The sequence below is a fragment of the Natator depressus genome, chromosome 9 (assembly GCF_965152275.1).
Source record: "Natator depressus isolate rNatDep1 chromosome 9, rNatDep2.hap1, whole genome shotgun sequence".
Taxonomy (NCBI): domain Eukaryota; kingdom Metazoa; phylum Chordata; order Testudines; family Cheloniidae; genus Natator; species Natator depressus.
This window is the reverse complement of record NC_134242.1, coordinates 100,753,087-100,776,256: the sequence shown is the minus strand read 5'-3', so window position 1 is coordinate 100,776,256 and position 23,170 is coordinate 100,753,087. Positions and strand designations below refer to the sequence as shown.

Sequence of the window (23,170 nt, the reverse complement as noted above, 5' to 3'; positions counted from 1 at the left end):
CGCTGAAGCCTGGAGTGGGCCATGTGGCTCCAGAATACTTGTGGTCAATACACCACGGCCATTCACACAGCACTCACGCTTGTGGTCTGTGGAAATACTGAAGGCCCTTTTCCTGCAGTGGGGACTAAGCTCAGCAAAGCTCCAAGTCTACCCAAGGACAGAACCCTTCTCATTCTAGAACAAGGACACCTTTCCCATGCACACGGAAACAGCTTCCAGGGACTTGTCTTTGGGCTCAGCGCACAGAGTGCATCAGCAACACTCACGAAGAGGCAAATGGTGCAGAACACAACAGTGCTTATTACCTCTTCTCCTATGTGCGTCCACATGCACTTCCATGTTCGCTCCTCCGTTAGAGCACCCGAATTGTTGCCTCAACACACCCCTCTTCCCAAGCCCTTCCACCACAGCCGCTCAGACAAGTGCGGGAGGCTGACCTCCCAGCCGGGATCATGGTGAACACTGGCCCGCAAGCTGCATGGGAGGAGTGCACCTCTTCTCCACAGGCATGCTGCTGGCACTTACACTACTCGTGTCTGGAGATTGTGACGCGCTACTCTCTGGCTGAGGAACCAGCAAGCTGGCAGCTCGCGGGTGAGTAGCTGCCTTGAGTTGGTACAGATGAAGCACCAACAATGTGCTAGGTGCTTTAAAAAGAAATGAGCCCTCCCAGCCTCTGGCCCCGGCACTCAACCCGATGCAGTCACGAGGTGCGGTATGGCTGGGCATGAATCAGACAGAGTGTGTGGGTGGCCTGTGGTGAAGGTGGGCACTTGGTACAAGAAGGACCCAAGGCTTTGGAACGGCAGAGCAGAGAGGGCTGGGCTGGCGCAGGGCAGAGGGCGTTACATTTTTAGCAATGGCGGTTTCAGAGCCAGCGTTTCAAGCGTTTGCCATTTACCAAAGAGGCATGTCATGAGCAGTGTCCGCTGGCTGTGTGTAGACACTTCTCAACACCACCACACACTGTAGAGCTGGGACTCAAGACCACCGCACACTCCAGACCTCATCCCATACTTACTTTCTTGCCGTGTCACTGGTTCATATGACAGGATAGTGTCCTCTTGTCCTTCTGGAATAGAGCCAGGGAGAAGCAGGTAAGTGTTTGCAGGGGCCTCTCCTGCCTCAACCCTTTGCCACCAGAAAGCAGCATGAAGGCAATAGCCAGCCAGGAGCCACCACACACAGAAGTGCCCCAAAGGCCTCTGGGTTGCCCGCCCCACCGGACAGCAAAGTGCACAGGAGAGTCCCAGCTTGGAGTGCTGCTCCTGACCAGGACTGCCTCAGGGCGGTGTTCCATTCCGACTGTCCCAGGAAGACCCAACAGTACGTGAGCGAGAGCCATTCCCATCACACTGCTCCTGCAGCCAACCCAAAGGCTAGTCTGTGGCCAGCAGGTGGGGCTGCACTCTAAGCCCAGCTGGCCCATGACTTGGTCACACATTTGCTTCATGGCCGTTTGTCTGGAACACTTGTGCAAACACCAGAGGGCACTCTTTCTGCAGGCCGTGATCCAGCCTAAAGACCAAGAGTCCTCCCCTTCCCATGGCTCCCTCCAGCCCAGAGGGGCAACCTGGCTGCTATCTGCTTTGAGGGTCCTATTCCACAGCCTGACTGCTCTCTGGGTTACCGGGCTGAACGACACCTGGAACAGCCACTTTCTGGGCTCAGAGCCAGGCAGGACCAACTCAGCCATTCATCCTTTCTGGCTAGCTGTATGGAACCCATTCCTCTCCGTGTGCGGGGAGACCATAAGCCCCAGCTCCCATCTGCTCTGTGGGGACACTCCAGAGACCCTGGATCCCTGGCACCAATTTCCCTTCCTGCTGGGTGCTGGCTGTTTGAAGCCTTGTGGGAGGAAAGGTGCTGGGGACACTGCCCTCATTACACACACTGCTTCGGCTCTGTGTTCGGCCCTTCTGAGCTGCCTGACCAGCACGTTTGGTTCAGAGCATCCCGGCAGGGCAAACTGGGGACACGGTGGGGCAGCAGCAGTTCCTAGCTGGAAGCGTCAGATGTGCAGCTGCAGCTTTGTCACAGGAGGAGAGAGACGCCTCGGGCAGAATGCGCGTTATGGCTGCAGCAGAAGCTGTTAGTCCCCCTGCAGGGCTTGTGCTGTAGGTGGGCTGCAGAGCGCTAGCAGCTGGTAGAGATCTTCCTCTCTGAGCACAAGCTTTCCAAGACCTATGGGGTGTTATCCCAGGGGCTGGAAGTCAGGACACAGGAGCCACAGGGCACCCCAAAGCCAGAGTGCTTGGGGGCTGAATCCTCTGCTGGGACAGGTCCAAGAGTGAACCCTAACACCTCATGGCACCCATGTCCCTGCATCCCATCGCTGACACTAGGGATACTGCTCACCGGCCCTGGTAAAAAGCTCCCATCCCCGAGAGGGAGCTGGCCACAGCATCTCTAGGACCTTCAGTTCGAGTGGCCAAAGGAAGCATCGGCCTCCGAACAGGAAACATCATGGGGACAACAGAGGAGTGAAAATGCTTAGAACACACACACACAGACACAGAGGTGAGAGACAGCAGGAGAGAAAGACACTTACTGGAACTGCTCTCGCTGTCACTGGTGTTTGATGTCACGCCCTCTGCAAACCAACAAGAAAAAGACGCCAATTCAGAACACCTGCAGCCAGGAACTCACGAAGGGCACATGGGGTAGGAGAGAGACAGTCACCGAATGCTAGTGGCCACAGGACACAGGCAGAGGACATGGGCGAGCACAGCCTGTGGACCCAGCGAGACTCCTCTCACAGATTCAGCCCCCATCCCTTACTCCTGCATTAGAACTGGCATTTCCAGATGTAGGGCATCACTGTAGGAGGTTCATTTCAGGGTCCTTCAGTCAGTAGCTTCAACAAGGAAATCCAGTTAACTATGTCTGGGGCACTCTGACGAGCACGAAAGGGAGAAGATGTGAAGGCCGGAGGCAGGGCTTTCTCCGTAGCCAGTAGGCACGAGCTCACAGCTAACTGGGTTCCCTTTCCCCGGGCAGCGTGCACAGGAACGGAAAGCAACTCAGCGTGAACAGCTCTGCCCTGGCAGTAGTAATGGCCTCCCCAGGTAATGCACTAGGCCTCATCCTGCACCGTCTCCAAGAGCAGGGAACTGGCCCCTCTTGAGGATACAGCATAAACCCACACAGAGAGGGGTGGTGCATGGGGCAGGGCCCTGCCAGCTGTCCAGTCAAGTTTCAGTTTGAGAGTCCCCATTGGGCCAGGTGTCATGCAGGGAGGGGGAGTGGAGGAGGGAAGCTGCCGTAGCACATGGATACACCAGCACAAACCCTAAAGCAAAGTGCAAGTCTGACAAGGGCCAACCAGCCGGGGGGTGGGAGGGAGGAGAGAGACTCACAGAGACAAGACACTGACAAGACGGAACAGAGTTCGGGGCCTTGCTTGTTTAGGCCATTTCCAATGCTGCGGCCCCTCCGCAGAACCTGGGTCACTCACTTGGCCTGCACCTCCCCCTGGCTGCCTGCTCCCAGGTGCATGGGGCTGCGCTGGTCCCTAAGGTGTGGGCAGCCATGGGACTGCTTGCATAAAGCTGGCCTCTAACTGGAAGCTGCGAAGATTGTCCCCCCAAAGGGAGTCAGTGAGTCAGGAAGAGGAGCAGTTCCACAGCTCAGGGTACATGTGCAAGCACCTGGCACGGAGAGCAGGCAGGTAGCACTTAAAGACGCAGCTACCTGCTTTGTGAAGTGCCTGCAGGCCAGGTCACTTGTCCCTGATTGCATGCCAGCAGCAGTCTCCAGGGCAGGCATGACGCTAACTCATCTGGGCTGGCATTAAACCAAGGAGTCAGCTGGATCCAAGCTCCAGCTGTGACCATCAGTCTAACAAGAGGAAACAGAGCAGCTCACCCTGCAATCTGGAGGGACGGGGCACAGTCAGGGCAGGATTAGGGAATTCTAACTCTCCACGTGAGCAGGCACAAGGGCAGTTCTCCCTCCCCCCAGAGCCCAGCCCCCTCCATCTCCACTGATGGGGATTGGAACCCACAGCCTCAGAACCAAGAGCAAAGCCTTCAGAGCGAGTAGTGCTGTACATCAAGAGCAGCACTAACTCCCAGTGCCTGGATCCCAGCCTCCCCCCAGGCACAGTGCCAGACATGGAGAGCGAACGATGTGCATTTAAATGAGACTTACTCAGGTTCTTTGCTCCATAATAATCGTCACTTAACCCAGGGAAGTCCTGATTTCATAGACCGCAGGAAGGGGCAGAGAGCCAGAGAGGGGAGTAAGAGACAGAGAGGAGAGAGGAAGAAGACAGAGCCAGGTGAGCATTAGTGACAGGAGTGCAGAACAGCTGAGAGCTGCAATTGCAAGTGAGGTTACAAAATTCAGAAGTGTCTTTGCTGGGGCAGGCAACACATCCAGCCTTTGCACTGCGGAACTGAGCAGTGTTCTCTCGCCCAGCCAATGGCCATCTCAGGGCCTCCAACCAGCCCCCACAGGGCTAAGGGCAGCCGTGCCAAAACCACAGCCCAGAGACCAATGGTACCAGTGTGCCAGACTCCTTCTCAGGCTACCTGCTCACTGAATGCACTCTGGAAGGCGCTCGCTGAGGAAGAGTTGGCCTCCTGGAGCAGGCTAACACATTCTCCACCCTCCTGAGTGAGCTGCTCCAATTCCAGAGGTGCTGTTGGCAAGTTGAGGGGAGGCCTTCCCAAGATTGTGGCTCACTCAGCTTTTTGATGGACTGGTGAAGGCCAGGTATGTTTCATCTCCCACTCCAGGTGTCTGAGGGATCGTCCGTGCTCCAGAGCCCTCTGCCTACACCCACTCTCTAGTACAGTCCCAGGTGGAGCCTTTCAGCTTCCCTGGAAGGGCTGAGGAGCACTTCAAACTCCTCTGCAGGTCTTTGCTTCAGCTCCCCATATCCCAACATTTCCACATGCGGAGCGCGCAGGGGAAGGACTCTGCTCCCTGACCAGCACTCCACAAGCAGATTTAGTCAAGTGCTGTGAAGCATTTCAAGGGAGGGAGACTGGCTGCAAGTTTCTACCTATAACAGGAACTAGACAGGGAGTGGGGTCCCACTTCAGCCTGTCCTCACCCCCACACCGTGAGCACATGCTAACGTGGAGCTGGCAGAGAATGGGCCCTCAAAAAAGACGTTAGTGAGCCCAGAGGCAGATAGTGAATCCCGTTTAGTCATGAATTCAGTTATGTTCCACCCTCTACAAGCAAGCCACCACCCACCCCAACGACCCCAGACCACAAACCCTTCCAGGAGGGAAAGCAGCAAGCCAAGCCCTCTCCCCAGGGACTCTCCCACTCATCCCAGGCACGTTGGTGCACTGTCAGCTGTGCACCCTGAGCAGAAGGGGCGCTGGGAATTAACAAGTCGCTGGCAAAGCGGGGGAGCTGAGAGAGGGGGCCTCCCTCCCAAGGAGGGTTTGTATATTCATTCAGCCAGTGCAGTTCGGGTCTGGGTGACCTTGGTTCTGACACCTGCAACCACACATAGGCAGATGCATCTAGCAAGTGCACTGGGCAGCCAAATCACCAACCATCCTACCCCCGAGGCCTCGGAGTATGCAGGTGCACACACAGCTTTTATGGCTGAAGTCAGGCCCAGGAAGGAACAAGGGGCGTGCTGGACTTACCCAGAGCCAGATTTTCAGAAAAGTGCAGCAGGCTGGGTACTGAACATTTGACAATCTGGCTACTCTCTCCATAAATACACCAGAGGGAGATCTGTGCCAGCGAAGTGAGACACCATGCAGGCGGTGTGTGGACAGGCTCTTGGCCCTGGCCCCAACTGCACTGAGCCGCAGAGCAGAGACCATTCAGAGCAGTGCACCATGACATGGGAATACAGCATGGCAGGTGGATTTGCTCTGCCTGGCCCTGCCTCCTCTCCCACCTGTGAGGACCACAGCTGCCGACAAAGCACCCAATGTATTACTGACAGCGGATGATGTGTAGCAAGTGCAGAGGAAAGACAGCGCAGGTTAGGAATACCTCCCTCAGCGGCTCACTGGCCAGCAAGTCCTTCTGTAGGAGTATGTCGTAGGCGGTTTGCGTGTTAAACCCTTCAGCTCCTCAGAGGACCGTGGTCCACACGCATCTCTCTGACTGATTCGAATAGACTGTGCTTTCCTAAGCCGGAGTGCACAGTCCTTTGCTCCCAGACACTGTGCAGTTTTCACCACACTGACTTTTTAACACGTGCTCAGTTCAACTGTTGCCCTGTAGAGAATGTGCTGCGGGGCGGGGAAGCCTCTGACCGTCCTGGTCTCTCTGCTCCATTTGCCCCACTCTGAACACCCTCCATTCAACACACGGGATTTGCCAGGGGTGTCAGAGCAGAGGCCCTGGATCACAGCCATCCACCATCAGAGGATGGCCCCAGCCAGGGTTTGTCCTCACGTGGAGCTTCCTAGCGCCATGTGGGAAGCGGGATGGGCGAGACGCCATGAATAGATGTGACCTTCCAGCAGGGAGAGTGCAATGAGGCTGCCAGCCAGGGGTTCATGCCTTACCACCCCCTTGGGAAATGGAGCCGTCCCTCCAGGAGCCAGACACACTACGGAACGTGCAGCTGTCTCTGCAGGCAGCTGGAATTCCTCCAGAAAGGGAGCCAGGCACAGGACAGCTCTGCAGGCCACAGTGATTCGCCCACAGAGGTGCTTCTGGAGCAGATGGTCACATAACAAAAGGTGGCTGGATTCACTACTCCTAACGGGTTCACGCAGATGAGCACTGCCAGGTTCTCACCATAGACAGCAAGGGTGTTTCCCAATTCCAGGAGCGGGACAAAAGGCTGCACCCTCTCACACCTGCCCATTTACAACATTAAAAGCGAGCTTTTGAGCACCATATTCCCTCACCTTGTTCTGAGAGCGGGGGAAGGCAGAGCCCCCCCGAGGGCACATTAGGGGGAGAGTGGGAGAAGGCAGAGCCCCTGGCACATCAGGGAGAGCAGAGAAAGACAGAGTAGAGGTTTGATCACGTCCTGAGAAGTTGTGAAAGGATGAAAACACCAAACAACTGAGAGTGTGCCAGGTAGGTCTCCATCGCCCAGAGGCTGGACAGAAATCCTGGGCCATGGCCAGAGGCAGGTAGACTGGCAGCAGCTGGGAGAGGCAGTTTTGCTGACATAGCACCTCTGGCTGGGAGTTGAGCACTAGGGAAGGGATGAGGCAGGTAGGAGAGACGTCCCCTTCTCTACAGGCAGGCAGGCCGGGGTTGGCTTTGCCCAGTGACACGCATTGTTCTATGCTCTCTCTATAATGCCAGCCATGGCTGTGATGGCCAGAGCTCAGCCTGAGTGCCACTGTACCTGGAACAGCTTCGGAGGAGAGGGCAAGGCAGGATCTCCGCTTCCACCATTGCTATGCAGCGGGAGAAGAGGCAGCACTCCATTTGAGTCTCCTGAGCTTGGGAAGCCATTGCAGGCTCTGGGTCTGTCTCTCAATATGGGTGGGAAGCCACTGGGACACTCTGGGAGGTACAGCCAGAGCTTGGTAAGCAGTTTCAGAGGGACCCACTGGTCCCACAGCAAGTCCCATCCTGCCTCTATCTGCTTGCTGAGCCAGTTCCAAATGAGAAGGCTCCCAGAACAGTTCTCAAAGGGCGGAGTCATGCTGTTTGGCCCAATGCAAGGTGATTCCCAGCTATTTTGAATGGAGGCTCTTTGCCGAGGGAAATGCACTCAGCCCAGCTTGCCACACAGGGAGCAGGTGCTGGGGTTTGGGTGGGGATTGCACACTTTGCCCTCTCTGGCCAGCGGCTACTTACGTTCCTGTCCGCTGCTCTCTTGGGCCAGGTTCTCTTTGCTCTTGTAAAATGGAAACTTTCGGGAGAGGCGGAAACTCTTTTTACGTTTCGTTTTGATCGACTGTGAAGAACATGGAGATGGAAGGGAGGACAGAAAAAACAAATGGCGTTTAACGCATGCACGAAAAATTAAAATGAAGAGACAATGAGGATCTGTGGCAGGGCAATCACCCTCAAATGAAATCATGGAGATTACATGGAAACTATAATGCAGGAGAAAAATTAAGTGTAGAGAAAAATGTTGTAGGGATGTTGGAAGGTTGACTACCCAATCCGCTTTCCACAGGAGCAAGGCCATGTCCCCAAAAACCCCCTTCCTTGTCTGAAGTGTTGTTTATTAAGCAGCAAGGCTCTGACCTCCAGCCACCCGTTGTAGGGAAGTCACAAGTGCCTGTGCAAGAAGGTCTGAAGTCAGCTCCACGCAGCTAGGGTGTTTTGTGATACACTTTTTGTTCACAAGCAATCTAGGACTTGACCACCAGCTTATGGGGTCACACACAGCGTCATAGGGAGGTTCTGCTACACACTCAAGTGTCTTTGTCCAAATGGCCTGGCCATCCCAGGCTGCCAGCTCTGTAGATTTGCCAAAACCCATGCAGCCCAGGAAGGGATCTGCTGTGCAGTTTGAACAGAAGCCTAAGAGGCAGCCCAGCCACACACAACTTGAGTCCAACTGGTCTCAGCTGCTCTCTACTCAGGAATGCTCTGCCTATCTTCCCAAGTGAGAAGCGTTACAACATTAGCCTCGGATGCTCCTTGGCCCCTCTAGCTACCGCCTCAGGCCATCCCGGGCACTGCCGCTCTGGCACTTACCCTGTTGGACTCAATCATCCCAGTCCGGGCATGGAACTTCACTGTTTTCAATCGTGCACGCTCCTTCTTTTCCACCCTGATTAAAGTCAAACGAGAGAAAGCCCTAGTTCATGTGTGTGCAGCTCGCTGCCCTGCCCTGGTCCTCTCCATACCGTGCCCGATGAGCTACATTGGTGGGCGGCAGAGGGTCACCTCTGCACCCCAATGGTCACCGCCGCATCCAGGGACTAAAGCTCCCTCTGGCACCCAAACCACCTCACCATGCCACCTGTAAGGAGAGAACACTTGGAGGCAGCTCTGGGCCATTGAGCAGCTTCTGCTGTTAGCAGCGATTTGATCAGGCAGCTTGTCATGAGTCTAACCAGCGCCAGGAATCTGGAGGGGAGAGGAGCCAGTGGGGAGCCCAGCCCTCAATAAGCTGATCAGCTGAAGAGTGTGCCTTACACAAAGGGCCCCTCAGGGGGAAGGAGAGTGTGTGGGCTGCCCCTTTCCAGGCACTCCCGAGGAAAGACAGATGGATGAATCGATAGACAGACATGTCGCACAGAGGCACACAGCAGAACAGCTCACCTCTAGGAGGGATCAGGGTGAGGACATAGAAAGCCTCTCCCCTCCCCTCAGCTGGTCCCCCTGGAACTAGGAATGGGGTTTATGCTAGGTCACGTGTGCAGAGGTTGCCCGGGGAGCAAGCTCCACTAGAGAGGCTGAATTTTGCCCCAGGCCTTCATCCTGTCACACTGGAAAGCTGCCCAAAGGACATTCTCAGTCTCTGCAGACCAGAACCCTCCCCTCCCCGCAGCAGGCAGATCCGATTCTGCCAGCAAGAATTGGGCACTGCCCCTGCAGCAAGCAGAGCTCACCTGTACCCACTGGCACCTGCACGTTCCAACCCCTCTGCCCAGCGACAGAGGGGAGTGAAACCTTGCTCCCGTCTCACACACCCCAGCATCTGTTTCGACATTAAACCCACAGAAACCACAAGCAGAGCTGGTGGTTAGCTGGTTCCTCCTCTCTCTGGGCTCTGTGGTTTCACATTGGATGGGACCTGGCTCACAGACAGATCCTCAGTGGCACAAGGCACAGGCTGCATGGCTCAGGCATCAGGGGTCTTGAGCTCCTCAGGGCTATCAAGGCTGGGGACTCCCCAACCCCAGTTTTCAACCATGGCAGAGCCAGACTCTCATCCGGCTGAACAGGACCAACTGCTCTTCTCGTCTCCTCAACTGCTCTTCAGGGAAGTCACAATCCAGGTCACTTCAGGAGAAAGGGTCTCACTGCAGACCTATCACCAACCCCTGCTTCCTATTCGCCCCGACCTTGATGGTGCACAGCCCCACGGGGGACCAGTGAGAGCCGCCTCCTGGCAGCTGCCAGTGAGGGAGTCACACATACAATTGGGGGTGGGAGTCACTGGCATCACCACCACCGATGGCTCCTAGCAGCTGGAGCAGGTCCATGCAATGCCACATAGGTGCAGTCCCTGCGCTTGGCCAGATCCATTGTGGAGAATGGGGAGAGGGGAACAGGGCTGCTGCAACGACACTCACCTTTTTTTGCTGGGGATGACCCCAATCTGCTCACTTTCTCCGTGGGGGGTCACTAGTCTCGCTTGCCACCACTCATCATCTGAGGCATTGATAACATGCAGAATGTCCCCATAGGAGAAGCTGAGCCCCTGGCTCGGCAGGCAGCTGTCCCGGGTCCTGTCATAGTCAAACAGGGCTCTGCAAAGGAACATAAGGAGAAGTGAGACTCTCCCCTGCTGACAGTGGTGCAGGCCACTCCAGCAGGTGAATCTGCCATAGCCAGTGGCTACTGGATGGCAGGTGGGTCAGACCAGGGCAGACCAGGCAACATTCCATAACCTGCTGGGGCTGGGCACCCCAAGGGAACCTGGCCAGGGTGGAGTCACGCGTTTGGGACCCTCAGTAACCAGTTCATTCCTTATTCAGACCTGGCTCTGCTGTGAGGACCTCTCCCAGCCGGAGACAAAGACCCAACAAACAGAAACTGCCTGCATAAGCCCAGCCACCCGCATGGTGAGCCATTTCTTGGACAAGTGATACCCCTGCTACGATAGAATTTGAGGCCCCTTTGTCCCCCTCCATTCCAGCAGGACCCTCTGACCGGTGCTGTGTTCCCCTGGCTCAGAGGGTAGGGAGGCCAGAGATGTGAACAGCACATTCAAAAGATAGATTTTAAAAACTCCTGCAGGCTTCCAGGATCTCTGGTTTCCTAGTAACATAGAGCAGGTGGGTTTATTTAACCTGCCAGGGTCTCTCTGACATCCCGTAACTTCTTCAAGCAGTTTCAGCCCTAACCAATGTTAATGATAAAACATCTGCATTGTCCATACACACCACACTCGGGCTGCCCTCTCCAAGGGATGATGGGAAAATTCACTGTAGACAGTCAGCCATAAGCTCCCCTTGCTGATGAAGTATTGTAACAGGTCAGACACCAGAGACTCCTACAACATGGTGAGGGGTTATTCTCAATCATGAGAGAAGCCCTCCCGATGTGCTTGTGGAAATGTAAACTGGCTGAAACATGAGAAGAAACTGGGGAAGTAATAACCAGCAGAGGCTGCTGGACCAAGGGGGCAGGAAAAGAGACTGGGGGAGGCCAAAAGTCAGATTTATCAAATTCCCTTCCATCAGATGAACCTGCCCTCCAGATGCACACAAAGGTGGATGGACGGAGCATGGAGATGCCATCCTTGCTCTCATTGTTTAACACCACCAGTATCCCTGGATGCAAGAGGAACCTAGGATTGCAGGAGGAGGGGGGGAGGGGAGAGACCTGAGGCTTTGGCACTCAGAACACAGTTGCAGAGTATGTGCAGTCTGGGCTTCTTTTCTTTCTTGAGATACCTGAACCATGGACCAAAGATCCCAAATGCTGGCATCAGCCTCACTGAGTGCGCTCACCCTGCGGGGCTGGTCACCAGCCTGCCTTATTAGACAAGAGGGACACACGCGACTTTTGAAGATACTTCTTTCTTTGTCGCTTCGTGAGTTAATTTTCTTTGTTACAACACTGAGTCCTGCTCCCTGCTCCAGTGGTTTAAACAGCAGGAGGCTGTACTGAGCTTGTTCTGACGCAGCCCAGATTTCCTTGAGGAAGTTACGGATAAAAGAAAGCACATCATCTCTGATCTCTCTTCCAGAGAGACCCACTATCCTCAGGTTCCTTCCTCTTGCTCCATCCGCCAGGTCTGTCAATTCTTCCTTCAGCCAATCACTTGCATTTGTTTTTTACTGATTCAACATGCGGCTAGAGATTCTCTGCCTTCAATACTCCCAATCCAGCAGAATTTCTTGAGAAAGTCACGCTCCAAATCAGCTCCAGTTACATTCACTCTTTCATGCAGTGTCATTTGTTCAGAAAATACATGGGCCTTTTTGCATGTCTAAGAACAATTTTTTTATTGCAGCATCAGGGTTTCCATCCTCACTGCTTGGGGCCCAGAAAGGCTCGGAAGGGCCCATTCCACATCAGAGCAGTCTCCCCACAACTGCTTTCCTGCTCTGGGTTTGCAAAAGTTGCCATTTAATATTTTGTATGGGATTAAATGAGTCCCAAGGGTGCCTTTCCACTTCTGATCAGCTGAGCTGAGAAGCTAGCAGCCTTCTTCCCCTGCCCCCTCCCCCAGGACCTCTCCTTGGGACGTTTTAGGCTGGCTACATACTGTATGCGAAGCAGTAAAAGCCAAATGGCTGTAACCTACATTGTGTGTGCAATTATTAACTGACAACAAACTTTATCAGAGCAATAAAGCTGAAGCCTGTGCAAGCCAAGGAATGCCACAGTTAAAACACGAGAGAGAAATATTCAAATATCACAACACGCATTCTAAAAGCAACTCAGCTCTTGCGCTTGCCAGCTTCAATCTGCTGGTGTCCAATACCCACTCCTCCTGCATCATAAACCTTCCCAAAATAGGCGACCTCAGTCAGCCGCACTCCACACATAACCCACAGACTGTCCTCCAGTTCCAAGCCCACTACCAGCCACGTACACCTACTCTCCATAGAGAGACCACACTCAACCCTCTCCTATCCAAACTACCCACTATGGTCAAAGAGACTCACTGTATTTTTCATGTGTATTCCAGAAACAGCTTCCTCCCACATGGAGCAGAAAACCCAATCTAGCAGCCGGGACAGGGAGGACAGCAGCAGCGTTCTCTCCTTATTTGCCCTTTGGATGTGAGTCAGACATTTCTACACCCAACAATCTTCACCATATAAAGGCTGCAGAACTCATAGTAGACCTGTTCTCCAAGCCAGGCTGGTCCACTGCTCATTTAGCAAGGAGGAGAGAAGGGAATTGACAGGCCTGCAGAATGCGTTAACCTGTCCTCTAGAGGCAGGGACTGTGAGTGTTTCTAGAGTTGTGGTTAAATCCCTTGTAGATGGATAGGGACCACTACACAAACAGGTCAGGACATTTTACGAATTTACATTGACATTTTACATGTGTACATTTTATTTCAGAGACTGTGTGAACTATGAATGTGTCTGAATATTTTTCTACCTTCCCTAAATAGTTCCCTTCCACACTTTTAAATGCTTCCCGCACTAACAGTTTATCTAACGTATTTCATTTACGATGCAGGAGTTCCACCGTTAATATTTCCTAGCAGTGACAAAATTACATCTAAAGTTTGATCTGATAATTTCCGTTGAAGGGAAAGGAACAACATTACTTTTACTATGCAAGTTCTGAGGGGAGTGAATACAGAGCATACACTGGAACCCAAACCGCAGCCATATCTGTGGAGCTGCTCCTGAGTGGTTCCACACGACAAGTTTTTAAATGACCTCAAATTTCCAAATCAGTGTGACCTGCTTCCTTCACACAGACACACTCATTCTGCAACAAATGCAGGACTACAAGTGAACTGTCACAGCGCGTGCCACACATGGCTGCAGAATGAGACTGGAAGCCTGCCTTCACAGCCGTCTTCACTCAAGCTAGATGAAAGCTCTGTTAACTGTCATTGTAAGAGGACCCTTATGTTCACTCTAAGATGCAATTAGCTCCTAGCTTCCTGTGATCAAGTAGGATCTAACACAACACACACAAAATCCTCTCTCCCTGTACTTGTCTTTATTCTGTGGCTCTAAAGCAGAATTGGACTCCAGTAGTTCCCTGCACAGACCCTGGCCCTGGCTTACTCTCAAGATGGCTTAATCCCAGGCCTCTAATTCATCTCAGAGAGTCACTTGGCCTTCTCTCATGCAGAATTGGTCCTTGGTTGAGTTAGCAAAATAACTTTACATCTACACAGAGCCCCACAGCCTGATGGCCTACACCACACACTAATGACTGTCCTACTCTGTAGTAACTCTGCTCACTGACCAGCTGGGTTGAGTTTTACCTGGGCACTAGCTTCCCAGGATGATTAGCCAAGTAGTAATTTGGGCTAGACCTGTTAGACAACTACAGTGTCAAGTCAGAGTAACAACGCGGTTTGAGTGATTTTCTCCAAACTTGCAAGAAACCTTTTTTCTCCATTACCTTCTGAATTATTGGGGAGAGGCAGGGGCTAAAACTAGAGCTTCTAAGAGAACCTTTAAAAGGACAGCAACAACTCGAGATCTAGTCTTCCTAGTTTTCATGTCCAGCCCATGAGCCCCAGACAACATTTGTGCATTTACAATCACATTCCCCTATTTTTCATGTGTTCTTCTCTCCCCTGTTGCTGTGAAACACCCACCCTCCCCCCCAAGACAAGAGGGGAAGCAGTGACACTGGCTAGACACAGCATGCTGTCACACACAGGAAACACGCTGAGGCCAGAGAAACTCTTTTCTTTCTCTAATCACTTTCAGTTCCAGGAACATTAGGTGAGGCTTGTAACTGTGGAAGGTACATGTCTCAGTGTGATTTTTTAAACTGATTGCGTCCCTTTAACATAGATAGCAAAGCAACAGGCGTGCTGTGTATCTCTCTGTATCTCATGCAGCCTTCTCCCAAACCGTGCCTTTAAAAACTGTTTTCCTCCTGTGTATAAAAGGAGCCTCTCCTCTCCCTTCCCTGAGCACTACCCTGGAGGGGGATCTATGGCTCACAGAGTTCTAAGTGGGATGCAGTAGTGTGGGGAACCCTGTGACCACAATGAGTCCGGCATGGCTGTGGTCAGGAGACCACCACCTGTCCCTTGGGCACACCCCTGCTGGTAACTGCTGACCCGATGAGGAAGTCGTGCAGGCCCTCTGAACCAGTGCAGTCACCACAGAGGAAGCCACATTCTCATCTCTCTCACACCTTGTTCTCAGCTTCCCTGGCTATGTTCTTTCTGTGGGATCTTTATTCCCAATGAGCATGACAAGGTCTCAGCAGGAAAGACCCAGGAAAAACTCGAGGCACTAGCAACAGACATGAATATCTCTCAATAACCGCAATCCAACCCTGCCTCCACAGAGCCATTCCACAGCCACTCTTCAGAGCAGACCTGGGAGTTCAGGGACTGACAGGGCCCTTTCAAAATTGAAGCCAGCACATTCAGATGCCAGCTCAGATTTGCAACCTCGAAAGGAAGCCTCATGCTGTGTTTGGAAAGAAATTCCTTGGGATCCACCCCAGCAACACCCTCTGCTCCAACCGCAAGTGCAGGGAAGCCAGGTAGAGAGGCAGAAGTGAATCAGATGTCCATGGTCTGTACCCTCCACCTGTGCTATATTCACCCCTGCTCTAGCCAGCCTAGTGCAGTGGTGCTGCAGTCAGGAAAGCCCTTTGGGACACCTGGGATTCCGCACGGAACAGGTCACAATGCCTCTCAACATCCAGGGAGAGGAAAGAAGAGATTCCCATTTACAGCCCCTTCACACACGGGTCACAGCAACTACTGCAGCACAGCCAGGCTGGGGAGAGCGAGTGATCCAAGACCGGTAAATGGGCATTTCTGGAACTTCTGGACTACAGCAGAGGGAATAAGGCACTTCAACATCCCAGGCAATTCCTGGAAGCAAAAGCACTTGTCCTAGGACTCTGGTATCATGGGGTCCCTACTGTGGGCACTGCTTCACTCACAATGTTGAGCACACCTGCAGCGGACAGAAACCATCTACACTAAAACCAGGGAGCAACATTAGAGGGTGGGGGTTGGGGAACTTCACAGAAAACCCAGCAGAGCCTTAGCTTACTGACTTTGTCCAGTTTTAAGCATCCCAGATAATCCAGCCCCAATCTGTCTCCCAGGAGACCATTCCTAACTTGTTAGACAATAATGGACAAGCCACATCCGAAAACATGCTACTTTTTTGTTCAGCAGTAAACTCGAGACTAGGAACTCAAGTCAACAGGTCAGATGTAGCATCCCCTGCCCCAAGCCCACGGTGAGGGAGCCAACAGCAGAACATGGCAGGGTCCTTTTAGGTAAGGGCACATAACCCACAGAGAGGTCGAACTTTTGAAGCCAATGAATTAAAGCTGTGTGTGTGTGGCTGGCACAGCCTGCTTGGGAGCAGAGTGATTAGGAACACAAAGAAATGTGAGAGCCCAGGAGAACAGGTCAGGCAGGTTCCAGAGTGTAAACAGGCCCTTTGAGCATTCCTTTAGTCTCCAAGCTGGGAACTTGCTGCGCACACAGCATGTACATGCAAAGAACCCCACAGTCTCTGCCTTTAAAAGACACAGGGAGCTAGGGAGTTGGCTGCGTATATTACTACAGGGTAAAACCAGTGGCTCACAAAGGAATTAACTAAGCAGAGTCCAGCCACCAGATGCTCAGCAGGACTAACATGGCCAAAGAACAAGAGGAGGGAGAATTATTTAACCATTCCTCTCCTGTGAGACTAACCCAGGGAGAATAAAAGCTAGTGATGTTTACATAGCCAAGGCCGCTGAACCCTGGCTGCAAGGCTGAATCAGGTCAGAGAAAGGTTTTGCTGCATTTCTGGCCACACAGCTGCACATGCACTGCTCTCGGAAGGTACGTCTACACTGCAGTAAGACACCCAGGGCTATCCCGTGCCAGCTGACGGGCTAAGGGGCTCAGGTCCTTAGCTCCATGTAGACATTTGGGTTTGGGAGCTCTGGGACCCTCCCACACCTCACAGGGTGCTAGAGCCTGTGCTCCAGCTCAAGCCTGAAAGTCTACACCACAATTCAACAGTCCCTTAGCCTAAGCCCAAGTCAGCTGGCGCGGGCCAGCAATGGGTTTTTAATTGCCGTGTAGACATACCCTGACTACACTGATGTTAGATCATCCAGTGCATGGTCAGCAGGGTGCGCCTTCGGGGAGCCAGGCAGTGTTCAGAAGAGCTGTTATGGCTTGAAGAGATGCTGTGTGCAAGCTGCTTCTTCTTATGCAACAGCTCTGCTACCCTCATGTGTCAGGAGAAACTGCTGTTGCCCTGCAGAGCCAGCACAGATTTGGGAAAAGGGAACTGGGCTCCAGGCTGGCTCAAAGATCAAACCAACTGTCCGATCTACCTACCTAGGACATTCCCAAGGGGTCGGTCACCTTGCTATCTCAAGGGTTAAGTAGTCTGAGCCTCCAGATGCAGCCATGGAGGAAGACCCAAAGAAGGCAAGATACTAATGAGAATGCCTGCACTCTGGCACCTAGCAGTACAGCAATACGTGCTCTGTGGCTGAGGCAGGCATCACTTTGTGGAGGGTGTGAGGACAAAAGATCCATACAGGTTTCACTGAGAGTAGCATCTGACCTGCAGAATCTGCATGACCGTGACAACACAGGAGAAGGAAAGCTACCCATGGGCCTCAGGGGGAGTTTAACACTGGCAGCTAGAAGGTGAGCGGCAAATCCTGCCTGGGATTAGCAATCTGATGCAGAACATGGAGCCGCGCTCAAAGGCCTCGCCTAGACTAGGTGCTCATTAGTGCCGATCATCGGCCAACAGAAGCATTCTCTGGTTCAAATCAAGGCTGGATGTTGTTCTAACGCATACCTTGTGCGGGTAGAGGATGCCCTAATCACTGCAGTCAGGCACCTGGGGGCAGGGAGGAGAAACTGTGGTTCTATGAATCAGTGATACCAGGCTGCGCTGCACTGCACTGCCCTCCTCTTTGAGTGATTTGGGGGGGGGGGGGGCGGGGAAACATACCCAGCGCTGGAAGTGAGCTGCCTTATGTCTGGGATTAAAGTAAAAAGCAGTCCCATGGAGAGTACAACAGGGCTCCACAAATGGGCACGACACACTTGACGAATTCCAGACCCCAGCGGGATTCAGCCAGGGCCCCAGACCATACACACAGCACGGCCGAAAGCTGCACACCACCATTTCCAAAGTGGCTTAGGGATTCTAGGTGCCCTATCTGAGACTCTGCAAGGCCCGATTCTTGGGGGCAGTAGATGGGGTGCTCAGTGTTTCCTGAGAATCAGCTCTCATTGGGAGCCAAGATAAAAGACTTGGCCTCAGAATGCACACAAGGCTGCCCTGCTCTGTGAGTGACAGCAATTGTCTGGGGTCTCCAATGCCAGCCCTGGGGAAAGGCCAGATGACTTAGAAGGAAGCCACTCTCTTCAGCTGCAACTGCCAGACTGGAGCAGAGCTACGGGCATCCAGCTCAGTACCCCACTCTTGACAGCAGCCAGTACCAGATGACCCTGAGGTACCTAGGCTTTGGAGTGGGAACAGAAACTAGAGCATTCAACATAGCAAGAGGGCCAAGGCAGGGGCAGCACAGCTGGCTGGTCCCTGGCCTCACTCCCAGTTACATGAGCATGAATATGTTTTACATCTATTTCCCAGCCCAGGTAAAGCCTTATCCAGGATCTTTGGAGCCAGTTCAGATGCACTTTGCCTCTTGGGGCATCACAGGGCTGGCACTGGGGCATGATGTCCCATGAGTCTATTCATAATGACCTACATCTCACAGGGGGAGGGGGACGTCCAGTGTGCATTAAACTATGGCACAATCACATTATCTTACAGACAAGGTGAAGGGGTGACTTGACTGCAGTGTATAAGTACCTACACTGGGAACAAATATTTAATCACAGGCTCTTCAGTCTAGCAGAGAAAGGTCTAATGTGATCCAACATCTGGAAGCTGAAGTCAGACAAATTCAGACTGCAAATTTTTGACAGTGAGAGTAATTAACCATTGGAACAATTTACCAAGGTTCACGATGGATTCTCCATCACTGACAATTTTTAAATCAAGATGGGCTGTTTTCCTAAAAGCTCTGCTCTAGAAATGTTTTGGGGCAGGTCTCTGGCCTATGCTATACAGGAGGTCAGACTAGATAATCACAATGGTCCCTTCTGGCTTTGGAATCTAACAATCTATAACCAACGGCAGGGGAGGTCTGGGGTATCCACAGCCAGGGAATGCAGGTGCGTTCATCTCAAGAATAGGGGGTTATTTCCTGCTTTGGAAGACAGTGTGGCAAACATTTCCCCTACTGATGTCATGCCATGCACTGTGGGATTGCCTTGGAGGACTGACTAAGGCAGTTTGGCAGCAAACCTAGTAATTACTGTCCTGTCCACAGCACGACAGCTCAACCAGTTTCATCTAAATCGTGCTCGAAACTACCCCACCCAGAAGGGTTGGGGCAGGGCTCCTCAAGACAGGTATAAAATGGCTTTGAGAAGTGTGGTCACAAACCACAGGAACCACTGACAGTCTATGGCCCAATACGGTTTAACCGGACTGCCATTAATGACAGCGGTTAGAGATGAGCCAGGGGAGGGGCAGGCTGAGGTTAAAAATCATGCTTCGAAAGAGATGCTCATCAGTCACCCAGGCTTGTATGCATTTATGCATCCCGGCAGGAAGGAGTGGGGTGGTCATCTGAGCCATATCCCATGACCAGCCCTTTCCAGAAGGAAGGCAGATGTACACACCAGCTCCTGTTTGGCCCAAGGGGGACACTGCACGACCTCCCCACAGGGCCTGACACCTGGAAGACACAGAACAGTACAGGCTGATGGGAGGCTGACAGATCCGCACTGGGACGCTCTCATGTACAGGTGTAGCTCCTTCTCCTTGCCCCTTCCCCAGGTGCCCCAGGCAGTTTGGGTGAGCAGAGTGAGAGGGAAAGATCATTCTCTCCTGGCTAGTCACCATCACTAAGGGAGCCAACCTGCCTTCCCATTCGCCAAGCACCGCAGAGAACAGGGAACGGTCACACTGCCCACCAACCCCCATGCCCTTCCACAGCTCAGCTCCCGGAACCAGACTGTGATATTGCACCCACCAGCCATCCTTGGGCACCATCATCTTCAGTACCCAGCACTTGGGTACGCCAGCCAGCACAGCAGCTCCTGGCGTTTACTAAGACATACCCCAGCCCCCATGTCGCCACATGCAGCTTGGCTCGGCCTCCCGGGCTGGACCCAAACTGAGAGGGTGACAGCGTGAGCAGGGCCCGGGAATACCAAGGGGTGCCTCAAACCACAGCTTATTTAGCACGAGCCCTGCACCTTTTAATTACAAGCCCGTGAGGGAAAATGCTAGTCCTCAGGGAAGCGACTATCAGAGACAGATAACCTGCTGCTGGCCGAGCGCCTGGAGTTACAGAGAAGGGCCAGCGTCCCCTCCAGCAGAGGACCCAGCACTCCTCTCCTGGGAGCTCCATGGGCTCTGCTCTCCCCTGGCTGGAGTGCCACAAGACAGTGAAAGGCTCGCACAGAGAGCCCCACGCAGGACCCTTTCCTGGGAGTTCTCACGGGGCTACGGTACAGCAGAGACCGTGGACTAGAGCCATCAGGAGAACTGGCCCCTGGGCTCAGTGACAGCCCTAGGCCAGGACTCACCACAGAGAGGCTTCCTGTGCTACAGGACAGGAGGTAGAGCCCCAGAGCAGGTACAGCCCTACAGACTCTCTACACAGCTGAAGCAGCCTTCACTGCAGCTGGCAGATTCCCCTCTGGGAAGCCCGCTTGGAGCCAGAGGCCCTACTCCCTTCTGCGGCGCAGACAGTGCTGGGTGGAGATGTGTGGGGTTATTTTAATTAGCAGTTTAAGAAAACACTTAGTCACTCACACAGCCCTGGGCTAAAGAGAAGGGGGCATGGCTGGATCCCTGTAAGGGGGAGCCCTCGGTGCTACAGCCCCTTTATCTTGGGGGGGATAAAGGGGCTATAGCAGCTGTCACTTAACCCGTCTCGTTCCAAACTTGGCTCTGACCTATAAGCATGTCCAGGGATCAAAGCAATAATCCAGCTAAGAGCTCCCCTCCCCTCCAGCCAGATCCTGCCTCAGGGATGTACTGGGGGAAAGAGGGGAGGAGTTCCACAGAAAGCATCCTACACCCCGATCACAGCCCTTGGGGGTGCAGCAGAAGTGAAAGCCCCGGCCCAGATCTCCAGTCCTCCCCACTCAGGGTACGAACCCACACCCCCAGCCGCAGCCAGCAGAAATTCCCTGTGCACTGCATGCCAAGATGAGCTCTGGGGGCTTTACATCTTCCATGGCATCCATTGCAGCCTCTGCCCGAGCGGGGCTCACTGCACCACGGGGCTGGCTTGCTAGGATGTGCGCCAAGTTCTGAGCGTCACCTGCTTGCCTTCCCTGCCCCAAGTGCCTCCTACGGGAAAATGCAGGGCACCCCTAACCACGCAGAGAGGACAGACCTCGGACGTCAGGATTCCAGGTTAGTGCTCGCTCCAGCCCCTGGCAGACCCACTTGAATTTCTCCTCCTATTGCCTATTGGTCCTTTCAGTCCCAAATGGCCCACTCCCTGGAGAGTCAGAGACAACACTGCCCTGTGCCTGGATCTGCCACAGGCTCTGTGCAGAGAGACCAGCACTAGAAAGCGATGCATCTCAAAAAGGGGGGAACTAGAGATTCAATGCAATGCAAGGGCTACCTCAGTGCAACGTTAGGGCTTGGTATTATAAGCACCAAAGTCACGGCTCCCTCAGTAACATGCACTTGGCCTCATGCCTCCAGGGCGGTCTGTATCAAGGGCTATAATGAGGCGAAGGTTGGACAGCACAGACTCTGCACAGGTAAACAGACCTAGTCAGGGCTGCTGTGGAAGCCAGAGAGGTGGGTTGAATCGTCAAGCTACAAGGTTGCACTTAGGTTCTATTTCCCCTCAGCAGGCACGGCCTGGGGGCCAGAGACATTTCTAGGAAGATAGGTTCAGCCAAGCTCCCGCCTCCCTGGGTTAAGAAGCGTGATGCAGCTCACAGCCTGCAGGGCCCTCAGTGGGCTCCAACAGAACTGCATTTGTCAGCCAGCTTCTGCTCAGGCCTGGCCAGAAGGGAGCCCCTTGCGGAGGGCACATATGCACCACGGCTGTGAAAAGCCACCTTGCCCTCTGGTGAAGAGAAAACTCTCCTGGGGTGCTGCAAGCAAAGGGAAGAGATTCTGCACAGAGACTGGCCTGGTATAAACGCTCAGAGGTGGGGCCTGAGCTGCAGTGACCTCTGCCCAGCAGGAGCTAGTCACTGCAGAGGTCCCCCACAGTAGGTGACTCCAAAGGGCGGACAGAGCACCCGACACTTCACTGCAGCAGGGGTGGCGCATTGCAGGCAGAACGGCCTCACACTGCAGTTTACCAAGGGAAGGCTTGGGGTGAAATCCTGGCTCAATGAAGTCAATGGGAGTTTTGCCTTTACTTCAGTTGGGCCAGGATTTCACCCATAGCATCTGAACTAGGCCACCCAAACCTCAGCAGCTCCAGGGGTGGGTGGTGGGTTCCCTGCAGCCCCCTCCTCGTGAGCCTGGGAAAGGGGGAGGAAGTGTACCTTACCGGACATAGAGAGATCTCTTCTCGCTTGTCCGGAGCGAGCCCGACCCAGAGCTCATGCTGCTGTTCATCATTTGTTCTCTTAAGTCGTGGATTTTGGATTCGAAGCGGCTGTACTCTACGGAGAGAGAGGGATGGTTAGTGAAGGGAGGGAGCTGGCTGTCATACCCCCACCAAACCATCCCAGTCCCACGGAGCAGGGAGAGCCAGAAAGCATGTTCCTAGGTTAAATAAGCTTCATAGAAAGGAGGCAGCTGCAGCCTAGTTGGAGGGGACACAACTTCTCTCTGACCCAGACACAGGACAGGGGAGGATAAAACTGCAGCATCTCACCAGATCCATCTCTCTGCTCAGATGTGTGAGCATGAGGTGCTGGCACGAGGAGCAAAGAGCAGGCACTGCCTCCTTGGCCCCAAATCTAGTCTATCTGCAAAACAACTAGTTCTCTGTGGTGGGGAGGGAGCCCCACTGCTTGCCATCCTCGAGCACAGACCAAGGCTCTTGAGTGACGGAAGAGAAGCCATCCCTGTTGTGTAGCACTTCTGCAGATCCAAGAGCTGAGCAGTGGATCATCTGCTGCTGCCCTGCTCAGAGAGCTGCCAGCAGGTGCATGGGCCCGGGTGCTCCCAAACCTGATCACCTTTCCAGTGAAGAGAGGGGTGTGCTGTACACAGCATTTCCTAGTGCAGGGCCCTGTGCTGCAGAGAATGACCCTTTTGGAACCAGGCATCCTAGTGCTGGGCCAGCCAGCTAGTGGCAGGAGCAGTTGCACCCTCTGGGGACAGGGCAACAGCCCACTGCAAGGGTCTCCCATTGCTGCTCCCAAGCCAGCTACTCCCCAGTAGCAGCATAGACTCTTTACCAAAGTATTTCAGAGGAAGGC

General features: G+C 53.6%; 1 protein-coding gene across 9 annotated transcripts in view; it reads right to left on the bottom strand.

Annotated features, from left to right (window-relative positions):
- DLG3 (discs large MAGUK scaffold protein 3) overlaps positions 1 to 23,170 on the bottom strand; it is a 174,369-nt gene that overhangs the window by 9,178 nt on the left and 142,021 nt on the right. For 4 of the 9 annotated variants that reach the window (XM_074962798.1, XM_074962802.1, XM_074962806.1 and 1 more), the window contains 6 exons: positions 22,291 to 22,405; positions 10,152 to 10,328; positions 8,605 to 8,680; positions 7,753 to 7,852; positions 2,552 to 2,593; positions 1,022 to 1,072 (listed from right to left, as the gene is read on the bottom strand). In XM_074962798.1, the coding sequence (XP_074818899.1) occupies positions 1,022 to 1,072; positions 2,552 to 2,593; positions 7,753 to 7,852; positions 8,605 to 8,680; positions 10,152 to 10,328; positions 22,291 to 22,405 (561 nt within the window). Of the gene's footprint in view, positions 1 to 1,021; positions 1,073 to 2,551; positions 2,594 to 4,152; positions 4,199 to 7,752; positions 7,853 to 8,604; positions 8,681 to 10,151; positions 10,329 to 22,290; positions 22,406 to 23,170 lie in introns of all 9 variants that reach the window. The other 5 variants (XM_074962800.1, XM_074962804.1, XM_074962801.1 and 2 more) reach the window with 3 other exon arrangements.